This window comes from Coregonus clupeaformis, chromosome 11, assembly GCF_020615455.1.
Source record: "Coregonus clupeaformis isolate EN_2021a chromosome 11, ASM2061545v1, whole genome shotgun sequence".
Taxonomy (NCBI): Eukaryota; Metazoa; Chordata; class Actinopteri; order Salmoniformes; family Salmonidae; genus Coregonus; species Coregonus clupeaformis.
In genome coordinates this window covers 27,988,184-28,001,964 of record NC_059202.1, presented here as the reverse complement: position 1 = coordinate 28,001,964, position 13,781 = coordinate 27,988,184, and the positions used below count along the sequence as shown (strand labels likewise).

General features: G+C 44.8%; 1 protein-coding gene across 1 annotated transcript in view; it reads left to right on the top strand.

Moving 5' to 3' along the window:
* Positions 1–8,187, top strand: part of LOC121537627 (unconventional myosin-VIIa) — a 104,087-nt gene extending 95,900 nt beyond the window's left edge. Inside the window, exons 46-49 of the mRNA XM_041845211.2 lie at positions 1,727–1,843; positions 2,149–2,232; positions 2,524–2,643; positions 7,492–8,187. Coding sequence (XP_041701145.1) covers positions 1,727–1,843; positions 2,149–2,232; positions 2,524–2,643; positions 7,492–7,578 — 408 coding nt within the window. The 3' untranslated portion in view covers positions 7,579–8,187. The remainder of the gene's footprint in view (positions 1–1,726; positions 1,844–2,148; positions 2,233–2,523; positions 2,644–7,491) is intronic.
* The last annotated feature ends 5,594 nt before the right edge of the window (positions 8,188–13,781 follow it).

Below are 13,781 nucleotides of genomic sequence, written 5' to 3'. Positions count from 1 at the left end.
GAATTATGTGACTTCTGAAGGTAATTGGTTGCACCAGATCTTATTTAGGGGCTTCATAGCAAAAGGGGTGAATACATATGCACGCACCACTTTTCCGTTATTTATTTTGTATAATCATTTGAAACAAGTTATTTTTTTCATTTCACTTCACCAATTTGGACTATTTTGTGTATGTCCATTACATGAAATCCAAATAAAAATCAATTTAAATTACAGGTTATAATGCAACAAAATAGGAAAAACGCCAAGGGGGGGATGAATACTTTTGCAAGGCACTGTACATCCACATAAATGTAGTTGTCACAAAGTAAGAAAGCATTTGCTCCCAATTTGCTTCCCTACCGCTTCCCCTTATCCTTATCCTTCCCCTTATCCTTCCCCTTATCCTTATCCTTCCCCTTATACTTATCTTTCTCCTTATCCGTATCGTTCCCCTTATCCTTATCTTTCTCCTTATCCCTATCATTCCCCTTATCCTTATCCTTCCCCTTATCCTTGACACGATGTTAGCAGAAAGTAAGTATACTTAGCATGGGTACACTCTATGGCTGCCGGTCTACCCATCATGGAACGTTGACTCAATATGGCTGCCGGTCTACCCATTGTGGAACGTTGACTTGATGTGGATGTCCATTCTATAGATTATATTTGTATGAGAGGGTCTTCCTCTCTCAATCACTGTATTCTGGGACTGGGTGATAGAGGGACTGGGTGATAGAGGGACTGGGTGATAGAGGGACTGGGTGATAGAGGGACTGGGTGATAGAGGGACTGGGTGATAGAGGGACTGGGTGATAGAGGGACTGGGTGATAGAGGGACTGACTGGGTGATGGAGGGGCTGACTGGGTGATGGAGGGGCTGGGTGATAGAGGGACTGGGTGATAGAGGGACTGGGTGATAGAGGGACTGGGTGATAGAGGGACTGGGTGATAGAGGGACTGGGTGATAGAGGGACTGGGTGATAGAGGGACTGGGTGATGGAGGGGCTGACTGGGTGATGGAGGGACTGGGTGATAGAGGGACTGGGTGATAGAGGGACTGGGTGATAGAGGGACTGGGTGATAGAGGGACTGGGTGATGGAGGGACTGGGTGATGGAGGGACTGGGTGATGGAGGGACTGGGTGATGGAGGGGCTGACTGGGTGATGGAGGGACTGGGTGATGGAGGGACTGGGTGATGGAGGGGCTGACTGGGTGATGGAGGGACTGGGTGATAGAGGGACTGGGTGATGGAGGGGCTGACTGGGTGATGGAGGGACTGGGTGATGGAGGGACTGGGTGATAGAGGGACTGGGTGATAGAGGGACTGGGTGATGGAGGGGCTGACTGGGTGATGGAGGGGCTGACTGGGTGATGGAGGGGCTGACTGGGTGATGGAGGGGCTGACTGGGTGATGGGAGGGGCTGACTGGGTGATGGGAGGGGCTGACTGGGTGATGGGAGGGGCTGACTGGGTGATGGGAGGGGCTGACTGGGTGATGGAGGGGCTGACTGGGTGATGGAGGGGCTGACTGGGTGATGGGAGGGGCTGACTGGGTGATGGGAGGGGCTGACTGGGTGATGGGAGGGGCTGACTGGGTGCTAGCCGGGTGACCGTTGATGACAGCATGTAGCCTATACACAAAGGACTGTCTGCAGCTCCATCATGCCATCCCTGTGGCCCCACGAGGATCAAATATGTCAAATGTCTTATGTCCATTTTTATCTCTTTCATATTTGCTACTAGAATATTGTTGCGGCGTACAACAAGCAGGCTGGTATGACTGCTGAAGAAGCCATGCTGGCGTTCCTCAAGGTGGTCTGTCGCTGGCCCACCTTCGGCTGCGCTTTCTTTGAAGTGAAGGTATGGAACAGGCATTGATTTATCACAAAGGAAGTTCCCCTCAGGAGAAATGGGTCTTTTGAGCCGGTGTACCACAGTGGGTGGGGCATCCGGCTCGAAAGACCCAATTAAAGTTATTCTAAGGTTGTTTCCCAAATGGCACCCTATTCTCTATATAGTGTACTAATTCGATGGGGCTCTGGTTAAAAGTAGTGCACTATATAGGGGAATAGGGTGCCATTTGGGACCCATCCTAAGTCTAAAAAGTGACAAACTGCTCTATTTTCCTTCAGAAACAGATATTTTGTTTCTTCTCTTTTTTCCAGCAAACGTCAGAGCCTAACTTCCCAGATATCGTGAGGATTGCCATCAGCAAACAGGGGGTCACAATCATTCACCCCAAAACCAAGGTAACACACACACACACACACACGCACACGCACACGCACATACACACACACACACACACACCACACACACACACACCACACACACACACACCACACACACACACACACACACACACACACACACACACACACACACACACACACACACACACACACACACACACACACACAATCTCAAAGTTCATTCACCATCAAAGACTCCTTGTTTGTCCTCTTGAGTAATGGATGGTAAATTGTTTTAAGAAGCCTGCCGTAAAGAGCTCCATGTCTGTCTGTCTGTCTCTCCCATAGGATATTCTGGTGACACACCCGTTCAACCGTATCGCTAACTGGTGCAGTGGATCCACCTACTTCCACATCACAGTGGGCAACCTGGTCAAGGGAAACAAGATCCTGTGTGAAACATCACTGGTAAGACATATATTACCGATCCTGTGTGAAACATCACTGGTAAGACATATATTACCGATCCTGTGTGAAACATCACTGGTAAGACATATATTACCGATCCTGTGTGAAACATCACTGGTAAGACATATATTACCGATCCTGTGTGAAACATCACTGGTAAGACATATATTACCGTTAGTTTTCTACTGTTGAATGTTGACTTGTCACTAGTTCTTTTGTGTGCCTCTTTCTCCTATTTATTATGGAAGCCTATTGCTGTCATGTCAGTAAGCTTCTACGGAAGCCCTTAAGCCCAAGGCAAAACAATTATAATAACTTGGAATTATCTGGTTGAAACGACTTATTATCTAATTTTAACGACTTAATTGTTATTATGTCTAATTAGGCCTAATTTGGTATGCAGCGTGTCAGACCGTGTAATGGTTGCTGCAGCCATTCATTCACTGATTCCATCCATTGATATGATTATTCATTGACAGTTCTTTGATAGCCTTGAGCAGGGCTGCGTTGGAAGGCCAGAGCGTAGGCCTTGAGCAGGGCTGCGTTTGAAGGCCAGAGCGTAGGCCTTGAGCAGGGCTGCGTTGGAAGGCCAGAGCGTAGGCCTTGAGCAGGGCTGCGTTGGAAGGCCAGAGCGTAGGCCTTGAGCAGGGCTGCGTTTGAAGGCCAGAGCGTAGGCCTTGAGCAGGGCTGCGTTGGAAGGCCAGAGCGTAGGCCTTGAGCAGGGCTGCGTTGGAAGGCCAGAGCGTAGGCCTTGAGCAGGGCTGCGTTTGAAGGCCAGAGCGTAGGCCTTGAGCAGGGCTGCGTTGGAAGGCCAGAGCGTAGGCCTTGAGCAGGGCTGCGTTGGAAGGCCAGAGCGTAGGCCTTGAGCAGGGCTGCGTTGGAAGGCCAGAGCGTAGGCCTTGCGCAGGGCTGCGTTGGAAGGCCAGAGCGTAGGCCTTGAGCAGGGCTGCGTTTGAAGGCCAGAGCGTAGGTGGGCGAGTGGGGAGCGAGGAACGGAGCATAATACCAGCAGATTTAAAAAATGGTGTCAGTCTTCTCTCCTGCTCCAATTTCCCTCTGGTTCTGCTCAGCTACAAGCTCTGGTACTGCTCAGCCACAATCTCTGGTACTGCTCAGCCACAAGCTCTGGTACTGCTCAGCCACAATCTCTGGTACTGCTCAGCCACAAGCTCTGGTACTGCTCAGCCACAAGCTCTGGTACTGCTCAGCCACAAGCTCTGGTACTGCTCAGCCACAAGCTCTGGTACTGCTCAGCCACAATCTCTGGTACTGCTCAGCCACAATCTCTGGTACTGCTCAGCCACAATCTCTGGTACTGCTCAGCCATAAGCTCTGGTACTGCTCAGCCACAATCTCTGGTACTGCTCAGCCACAATCTCTGGTACTGCTCAGCCACAAGCTCTGGTACTGCTCAGCCATAAGCTCTGGTACTGCTCAGCCACAAGCTCTGGTACTGCTCAGCCTATAGCCATGATATAAACAAGAGAAAGGACAATTGAATATATTTGAAAAGCCACATTTTTTAAAATACATTGAGATGAAGCTGCCCCCGTGTGTGGATGCTATATTTCAAAAATGTTGATATTTCTTACATGTCTATTGGGCTATTTTTTTATTTATTTTTTATCGGAGAAATAAGTCGGCTGCCAGTACAGTGCAATACACTTTTTAGTGAACTAATTACAGAATATGTATAGGAGCAAATCAGACTGAATATCAGGACGCACAACTGCGACCCGTTTCGACTACTAATTCATGCACATATTGCACCTGAAACTGTTCTTTAGAGATTGCAACCCCTCTGTCCCCACGAAAATAAATTCCACAAATTAACTTTTAACAAGGCACACCTGTTATTTGAAATGCATTCCAGGTGACTACCTCATGAAGCTGGTTGAGAGAATGCCAAGAGTGTGCAAAGCTGTCATCAAGGCAAAGGGTGGCTATTTGAAGAATCTCAAATAGAAAATATATTTTGATTTGTTTAACACTTTTTTGGTTACTACATTACTCCATATTTGTTATTTCATAGTTTTGATGTCTTCACTATTATTCTACAATGTAGAAAATAGTCAAAATAAAGAAAAACCCTGGAATGAGTAGGTGTGTCCAAACTTTTGACTGGTACTGTATATATACAGTTGAAGTCGGAAGTTTACATACACCTTAGCCAAATACATTTAAACTCAGTTTTTCACAATTCCTGACATTTAATCCTAGTAAAAATTCCCTGTCTTAGGTCAGTTAGGATCACCACTTTATTTTAAGAATGTGAAATGTCAGAATAATTGTAGAGAGAATGATTTATTTCAGCTTTTATTTTTTTCATCACATTCCCAGTGGGTCAGAAGTTTACATACACTCAATTAGTATTTGGTTACATTGCCTTTAAATTGTTTAACTTGGGTCAAACGTTTTGGGTAGCCTTCCACAAGCTTCCCACAATAAGTTGGGCGAATTTTGGCCCATTCCTCCTGACAGAGCTGGTGTAACTGAGTCAGGTTTGTAGGCCTCCTTGCTCGCACACGCTTTTTAAGTTCTGCCCACAAATGTTCTATAGGATTGAGGTCAGGGCTTTGTGATGGCCACTCCAATACCTTGACTTTGTTGTCCTTAAGCCATTTTGCCACAATTTTGGAAGTATGCTTGGGGTCATTGTCCATTTGGAAGACCCATTTGCGACCAAGCTTTAACTTCCTGACTGATGTCTTGAGATGTTGCTTCAATATATCCACATAATTTTCCTTCCTTATGATGCCATTTATTTTGTGAAGTGCACCAGTCCCTCCTGCAGCAAAGCACCCCCACAGCATGATGCTGCCACCCCCGTGCTTCACGGTTGGGATGGTGTTCTTCGGCTTGCAAGTTACCCCCTTTTTCCTCCAAACATAACGATGGTCATTATGGCCAAACAGTTATATTTTTGTTTCATCACACCAGAGGACATTTCTCCAAAAAGTACAATCTTTGTCCCCATGTGCAGATGCAAACCATAGTCTGGCTTTTTTATGGCGGTTTTGGAGCAGTGGCTTCTTCCTTACTGAGCGGCCTTTCAGGTTATGTTGATATAGGACTTGTTTTACTGTGGATATAGATACTTTTGTACCTGTTTCCTCCAGCATCTTCACAAGGTCCTTTGCTGTTGTTCTGGGATTGATTTGCACTTTTCGCACCAAAGTACGTTGATCTCTAGGAGACAGAACGCGTCTCCTTCCTGAGCGGTTTGACGGCTGCGTGGTCCCATGGTGTTTATACTTGCGTACTATTGTTTGTACAGATTAATGTGGTACCTTCAGGTGTTTGGAAATTGCTCCCAAGGATGAACCAGAACATTCAAAGTAGATGTCCTAACTGACTTGCCAAAAGTTTTAATGACTCCAACCTAAGTGTATGTAAACTTCCGACTTCAACTGTACACTACCGTTCAAAAGTTTGGGGTCACTTAGAAATGTCCTTGTTTTCGAAAGAAAAGCAATTTTTTTGTCTATTAAAATAACATCAAATTGATCAGAAATACAGTGTAGACATTGTAAATGGCTATTGTAGCTGGAAATGGCTGATTCTTTTTATGGAATATCTACATAGGCGTACAGAGGCCCATTATCAGCAACCATCAGTCCTGTGTTCCAATGGCACGTTGTGTTTGCTAATCAAAGTTTATCATTTTAAAAGGCTAATTGATCATTAGAAAAACCCTTTTGCAATTATGTTAGCACAGCTGAAAACTGTCGTGCTGATTAAAGAAGCAATAAAACTGGCCTTCTTGAGACTAGTTGCGTATCTGGAGGATCAGCAATTGTGGGTTCGATTACAGGCTCAAAATGGCCAGAAACAAATAACTTTCTTCTGAAACTCGTCAGTCTATTCTTGTTCTGAGAAATGAAGGCTATTCCATGCGAGAAATTGCCAAGAAACTGAAGATCCCGCACAACGCTGTGTACTACTCCCTTCACAGAACAGCGCAAACTGGCTCTAACCAGAATAGAAAGAGGAGTGGGAGGCCCCGGTGCACAACTGAGCAAGAGGACAAATACATTAGTGTCTAGTTTGAGAAACAGGTGCCTCACAGGTCCTCAACTGGCAGCTTCATTAAACAGTACCCTGTAAAACACCAGTCTCAACGTCAACAGTGAAGAGGCGGCTCCGGGATGCTGATCTTCTAGGCAGAGTTGCAAAGAAAAAGCCATATCTCAGACTGGCCAATAAAAATAAAAGATTAAGATGGGCAAAAGAACACAGACACTGGACAGAGGAAGATTGGAAAAAAAGTGTTATGGACAGACAAATCGAAGTTTGATGTGTTCGGATCACAAAGAATAATGCCCATCTTAATCTTTTTATTTTATTGGTTAGTCTGAGATATGGCTTTTTCTTTGCAACCATAAGCCGCCTCCAACGTTGTTTTAGAGAATTTGGCAGTGCGTCCAACCGGCCTCACAACCTCAGACGGCGTGTATGGCGTTGTGTGGGCGAGCGGTTTGCTGATGTCAACGTTGTGAACAGAGTGCCCCATGGTGGCGGTGGGGTTATGGTATGGGCAGGCATAAGCTACGGACAACGAACACAATTGCATTTTATCGATGGCAATTTGAATACACAGAGATACCGTGACGAGATCCTGAGGCCCATTGTCGTGCCATTCTTCCATCACCTCATGTTTCAGCATGATGATGCACAGACCCATTTTGCAAGGATCTGTACACAATTCCATTCCAAGTTTTTGTTATTTTGCCTTGGGCTTCAGGGCTTCCATCATTTCTTATTAACTCATGATATAAATATTATGTTAAACTGTTATTTCCTATTTATTCTGAATGATTTTTCATGTTGTTCTACTTTGTTCTCCAGGGCTATAAAATGGATGATCTGTTGACCTCCTATGTCAACATGTATCTGAATGAGAGGAAAGCTGTGAGGAACCAGAGATACAACTAGTACCGTGTAACCAGGAACCAACACGTGATCAACAGGCTGCTGTGATCTAAGAAACATGATTCCAACTGTGCCTTGAATTTTCATGCATTTGCGTGTGCTAACACACACGCAAACACATGAACACGCACATACACACACATGAACACGCATGTACACACATACACACGCATGCAACACACACACATGCAACACACACACACATGCAACACACACACACACATGCATTTGTTTAGGTTTAAAGATCATTTTTGGAGTCTAAATTAATAATGTAACTTGTGAATTGTGATTTCAAATTAATAAATACTGCAGGACGATCTACAACAGATTATCTAACTTGAAATATGAATTTGCTTTTCCATGCATGGTACCAAATGTCTTATGTGCCACAAGGAGGGCATAACTTATTTATAACTTTAAGAAATATTACTGAAAATAATGACTTATCTCATTGAATTCTGCCATGTGTGTCCCTGACGTCTCTTATGACGAAACAGGTGTTGTCTGCCTTCGTGCTTCCAAAAAATGTTTTCATGGACTGCTTCTTTTGTTGAAAGCAGATTAATTTGTTTTGAGTAAAATTGACACAAACTTTTCCTGTGTCTGATTTTATTACCCTCGTCACTGGTGTGTCTTTTGTTTGTGAGAGATTGATTTAGGTTCTCTGTGTTTTATTAACATTACAGCATCCCCGGTTACCACAGCTACTATAGCCGGTTGATGCTTCTGATAAAGAAAGGACAAGAGTGAGAGAGAGAGGGGGGAGGGAGTGAGAGAGAGAAGGGGGTGAAAGGACAAGAGAGAGAAGGGAGAGAGAGAGGGGGGAGGGATTGAGAGAGAGAAGGGGGTGAAAGGACAAGAGAGAGAAGGGAGAGAGAGGGGGGAGGGAGTGAGAGAGAGAAGGGGGTGAAAGGACAAGAGAGAGAAGGGAGAGAGAGGGGGGAGGGAGTGAGAGAGAGAAGGGGGGTGAAAGGACAAGAGAGAGAAGGGAGAGAGAGAGGGGGAGGGAGAGAGAGAGAGAAGGGGGTGAAAGGACAAGATAGAGAAGGGAGAGAGAGAGGGGGGAGGGAGAGAGAGAGAAGGGGGTGAAAGGACAAGAGAGAAGGGAGAGAGAGAGGGGGAGGGAGTGAGAGAGAGAAGGGGGGTGAAAGGACAAGAGAGAGAAGGGAGAGAGAGGGGGGAGGGAGTGAGAGAGAGAAGGGGGTGAAAGGACAAGAGAGAGAAGGGAGAGAGAGAGGGGAGGGAGTGAGAGAGAGAGAGAAGGGGGTGAAAGGACAAGAGAGAGAAGGGAGAGAGAGAGGAGGAGGGAGTGAGAGAGAGAAGGAGGTGAAAGGACAAGAGAGAGAAGGGAGAGAGAGAGAGGGGGGAGGGAGAGAAAGCAAGAGGGGGAGGAAGGGAGGGGGAGAGAGAGAAGGGGGTGAAAGGACATGAAGGAGAAGGGAGAGAGAGTTGTTGTTTTTAGCAGCTTGACTGGGGACCATTTCAGACCGCTTCCATTATGAACGCAGAGCTTGTCCGTCTATCTGTATCGGTCACAGCAGTTTGAGGAATAATCAATTTCCGACAGTAAACAGTTTTGCTTCATAATCAAATCAAACTGTATTGGTCGCATACACATATTTAGCAGATGTTATTGCGGGTGTAGCGAAATGATTGTGTTCCCAGCACCAAGAGTTTTGCTACATAATGTTTCTACCCATGGGGACAGACAGACGGACAACACAACAAAGACCAAGAAGAAGATGCGGACTAATTAAGAGTTGGCAGTGAATTAACGGGAGGGTATGATGTCAAAGCTTCTCCACAGACAAACTAGATAGTACCCTTATTCAGATAGGCTTATTCCCTAGATAGTGCACTACTTTGGACCTGAGTTCTATGGGTCCTGGTCAAAAGTAGTGCACTATATATTGTTTTAGTGTGTACAGTCGTGATCAAAAGGGACATGCATGGTACCTTTTGTACCATAGCTTCAGTTAACTTGTTAACAACTTGTTGTCTATTTTTTTGAGTGTACATACAGGACTGTATCGTCTGCATACATCTGCATGTTAACTTGTTGGCAAGCAAGTGGGAGATCATTTATATAGATGGTAAACAGAAGGGGGCCTAATATTGACCCTTGTGGGACCCCAATGTTATAGTAAAGAGAGTCTGAGTGCCCCCCCCCAGATGAACCCTTTGGCTTCTGTTTGTCAGATAGGAACACATCCAACTAATGGCTTCAGTGGACACATTAAAAGGGAGGATAGTTTGGATAGGAGGACCTCATGATTCACAGTATCAAAGGCCTTTTTAAGATCTAAAAAGACTGCGCTGACTTCACCACCTATGTCCAGTTAAGATTTAATGCACTCCAGAAAATAGCAATTGGCTGTTTCAGTAGAATAGTTAGTTCTGAATCCAAATTGCATTTGATGTATGGAGTTGCCCTGATTGAGGTGATCAGTCAGATGATCAGCCACCCGTCTTTCGGCTACTTTTCAAAGCACTGGAAGAATGCGTATTGGTCGGTAATTTTCCACCAGTGTTGGGTCACCAGATTTTAAAACAGGTATCACTGCAGCAGACTTCCAAGCATTGGGGGGAAAAAAACCATATTTGATGGACAGATTAACTAGATGATAAGGTCAATCAGAGAATATTTGTGTGTCTTCAGGAATACAGTGGCTAGACCAAACACGTATTTTGTTCTAGCGCTCCTGGAGAAGCTGATAACACTGTCCACTGCTGACGCTGAGATTTCAGGAATTCTGAATATTGGTTTATTATGATCAATGGGAGTGAGAATTGTGGTCTTGGTTGAAAATCTTCGAGCCAGTTCCCTGACAGAGTCAACAAAAAAATTGTTGAAGGTGGTGGATATGAAATTGGAGTCTTGAATTAGAATCCCATTAACCTTTAATTCAGGATGTTTTTTTTTTTTACTTTTCAGCTCCTCTCCCTGTTAGTTGAGGTTTTCCCAAATCACTTTGCCATTTCCTTTTGCTTCATTGATCACTCTGAGGAAGAACTCTGCTTTTGCTTTTTTTTATATTCCTTACCACCTTATTTCTCAGTGCTATAAATATACGTCTGTCATCATTCTGACCAGACTTCTGTGCTTTTTTCAGGGAAAGATCGCGTTCTCTCATCTGCCTCCAGAGGTCCTCGTTGAGCCATGGTTTACGTTGACATTTCCTGGTAAAAGAGGTATCCACTTTGTCAATAGCTGACAGAAACGTTCTGTATCCAGACTCTGGATCATCATTGCTTTAATACAGGGGTCTCAAACGTCCGGCCCGCGGGCCGGATCAGGCCCGCAAACGGGTTTAATCCGGCCCGCGAGATGATTTAGAAAAATAAATAAAAATAATAATAATAATAATAATTTTGTAAAGTATAAAAATGCGCTGCAATTTTTCAATAAAATTAACTGCTGTTCCAATTGCATCCACTGGATGGCGCAATAGCAATTGTGTTAAGCAAGCAAACTGTTTATACCGGGGCAGAGCAAGTAGGTCAAGCACGTGCAGCCAATGAGCTACTTTGTTTTGCCCGCGATATTTATTACGGCTTCTACTTTTAACATTACTCGCTGTTGGCTGGGCTCCCTGCCTGTGCCATTAAACCCCTACAACTCATCCAGAATGCCGCAGCCCGTCTGGTGTTCAACCTTCCCAAGTTCTCTCACGTCACCCCCCTCCTCCGCACACTCCACTGGCTTCCAGTTGAAGCTCGCATCCGTTACAAGACCATGGTGCTTGCCTATGGAGCAGTGAGGGGAACGGCACCTCCGTACCTTCAGGCTCTGATCAGTCCCTACACCCAAACGAGGGCATTGCGTTCATCCACCTCTGGCCTGCTGGCTCCCCTTCCTCTGCGGAAGCATAGTTCCCGCTCAGCCCAGTCAAAACTGTTCGCTGCTCTGGCACCCCAATGGTGGAACAAGCTCCCTCACGACGCCAGGACAGCGGAGTCACTCACCACCTTCCGGAGACATTTGAAACCCCACCTCTTTAAGGAACACCTGGGATAGGATAAAGTAATCCTTCCACCCCCCCCAAAAAAATAATAATAATTGTAAAGTGGTTATCCCACTGGCTATAGGGTGAATGCACCAATTTGTAAGTCGCTCTGGATAAGAGCGTCTGCTAAATGACGTAAATGTGCCCTTGAGCAAGGCACTTAACCCTAATTGCTCCTGTAAGTCGCTCTGGATAAGAGCGTCTGCTAAATGACTAAAATGTAAATGTAAATGTTTGGCACCCTCATTGCCCCAATATGTCTCTGTCAAAAAAGAGAAAAGTGGACGCAGAGTGTTCCAAGAAAAATGGTCATCCTATTTCTTCACGGAATTGAATGGGAAAGCTGTATGTTTGGTGTGTTCAGAGCATGTTGCAGTGCTGAAAGAATATAACCTTCGTCGCCACTATGTGAGTCTTCATGCCGACAAATATGACAACTTTCAAGGACAGCGGAGATGAGAGAAGGTGAATGAACTGTTGGCGGGTCTGAAGAAACAGCAGTCTGTGTTTACTCACAGCCGAGACATCAGTGATGCTGCAGTGAAAGCTAGCTACCTCATTGCTAATGAAATCGCAGTGGCTTCAAAACCATTTAGTGAGGGTCAATTTGTAAAAACATGCATGATGAAGGCAGCGGAGATTGTGTGCCCTGAAAAGCGGCAGGCTTTTGCAAATATCAACCTGACAAGAAACACAGTTGCAGACAGGATTTCCGATCTTTCAGTGGATTTGGACAGCCAGTTGAAGAAAAAAGTAAAGTCATTTATTGCGTTTTCGGTTGCAATTGATGAAAGCACGGACATTACAGATGTTGCACAACTGGCCATTTTCATCCGCGGAGTTGATGACACATTGACCGTCACCAAGGAGTTCGTGGAGTTGGTGCCGATGACAGATACAACGACAGCAGCTGATATTTTTACCGCACTTCGTCGGCGCGCTGGACAGGGTCGGAGTGGACTGGTCCCGCGCTGTCAGCCTGGCTACAGATGGTGCGCCCTCAATGATCGGGAAAAAGCAGGCGTTGTGACAAAGTTCAGAGAGAAAGTGCAATCTGCAAATGGAGGATGTGATTTTTTGACTTTTCACTGTATTTTGCACCAGGAGGCTTTGTGTTGCAAGTCATTAAAGATGGATAACGTCATGAAGGTGGTCATCCAAACTGTTAATTTCATCCGATCCAGAAGCCTGAATCACCGTCAGTTTGACAGCCTTCTCAGAGAGAAAGACCACATCTATGGCCTGCCATACCACACTGAGGTAAGATGGTTAAACCGAGGTGCTGTGCTGAGGCGTTTCTTTGATTTACAGAAGAAATTGAACAGTTCATGGAAGAAAAGGGCAAACCAGTGTTAGAATTTCATTCCGCAGAATGGATGCAGGACCTTGCATTTATGGTGGATGTTACAGAGCACCTGAATAACTTGAACAAACAGCTGCAAGGACGCAACAAAGTTGTCACGCAGTATTATGACAGCATACGTTCTTTCAAGTTGAAGCTGTCATTGTGGGAGACGCAACTTGCCGGTGGTGATGCAGCTCACTTCCCTGTCTGAAAAATGTGTGCGCGACCCAACATGTGGCAGACATGAAGCCGGTTCAAAGATAAAATAACGGGACTGTTACGGGAGTTTGAGCAACGCTTTCAGATTTATGTTTATATGTTTTTATGTTGATGTGCTATTGTTTTTAATTGATTTTATTTTATTTGTATATTTAACCTATTCTTGACTCTGTGGTTCTTGCACTTGTTTGGGGAACAGGATTTCATTATTTTTATCTACATTTCTGCCTGAGAAATGACACCTGATATAGTTCTGTGATCTGTGATATACTTCTGTGAATCACTGAGGCATTGTGTGTTTGTGTGTTCTTTGTCCTCAGAACTTTCAAATAACTTGAGGTGTTTTATGATTAATAGTGATATTGTGCTTTTGGACACTGTCCTCAGGCTCCAGCTTTATGTTTATATGTTTTTATGTTGATGTGCTATTGTTTTTAATTGTTTTTATTTTATTTGTATATTTAACCTATTCTTGACTTTGTGGTTCTTGCACTTGTTTGGGGAACAGGATTTCATTATTTTTATCTACATTTCTGCCTGAGAAATGACACCCTGATATAGTTCTGTGATCTGTGATATACTTCTGTGAATCACTGAGGCATTGTGTGTTTGTGTGTTCTTTGTCCTCAGAACTT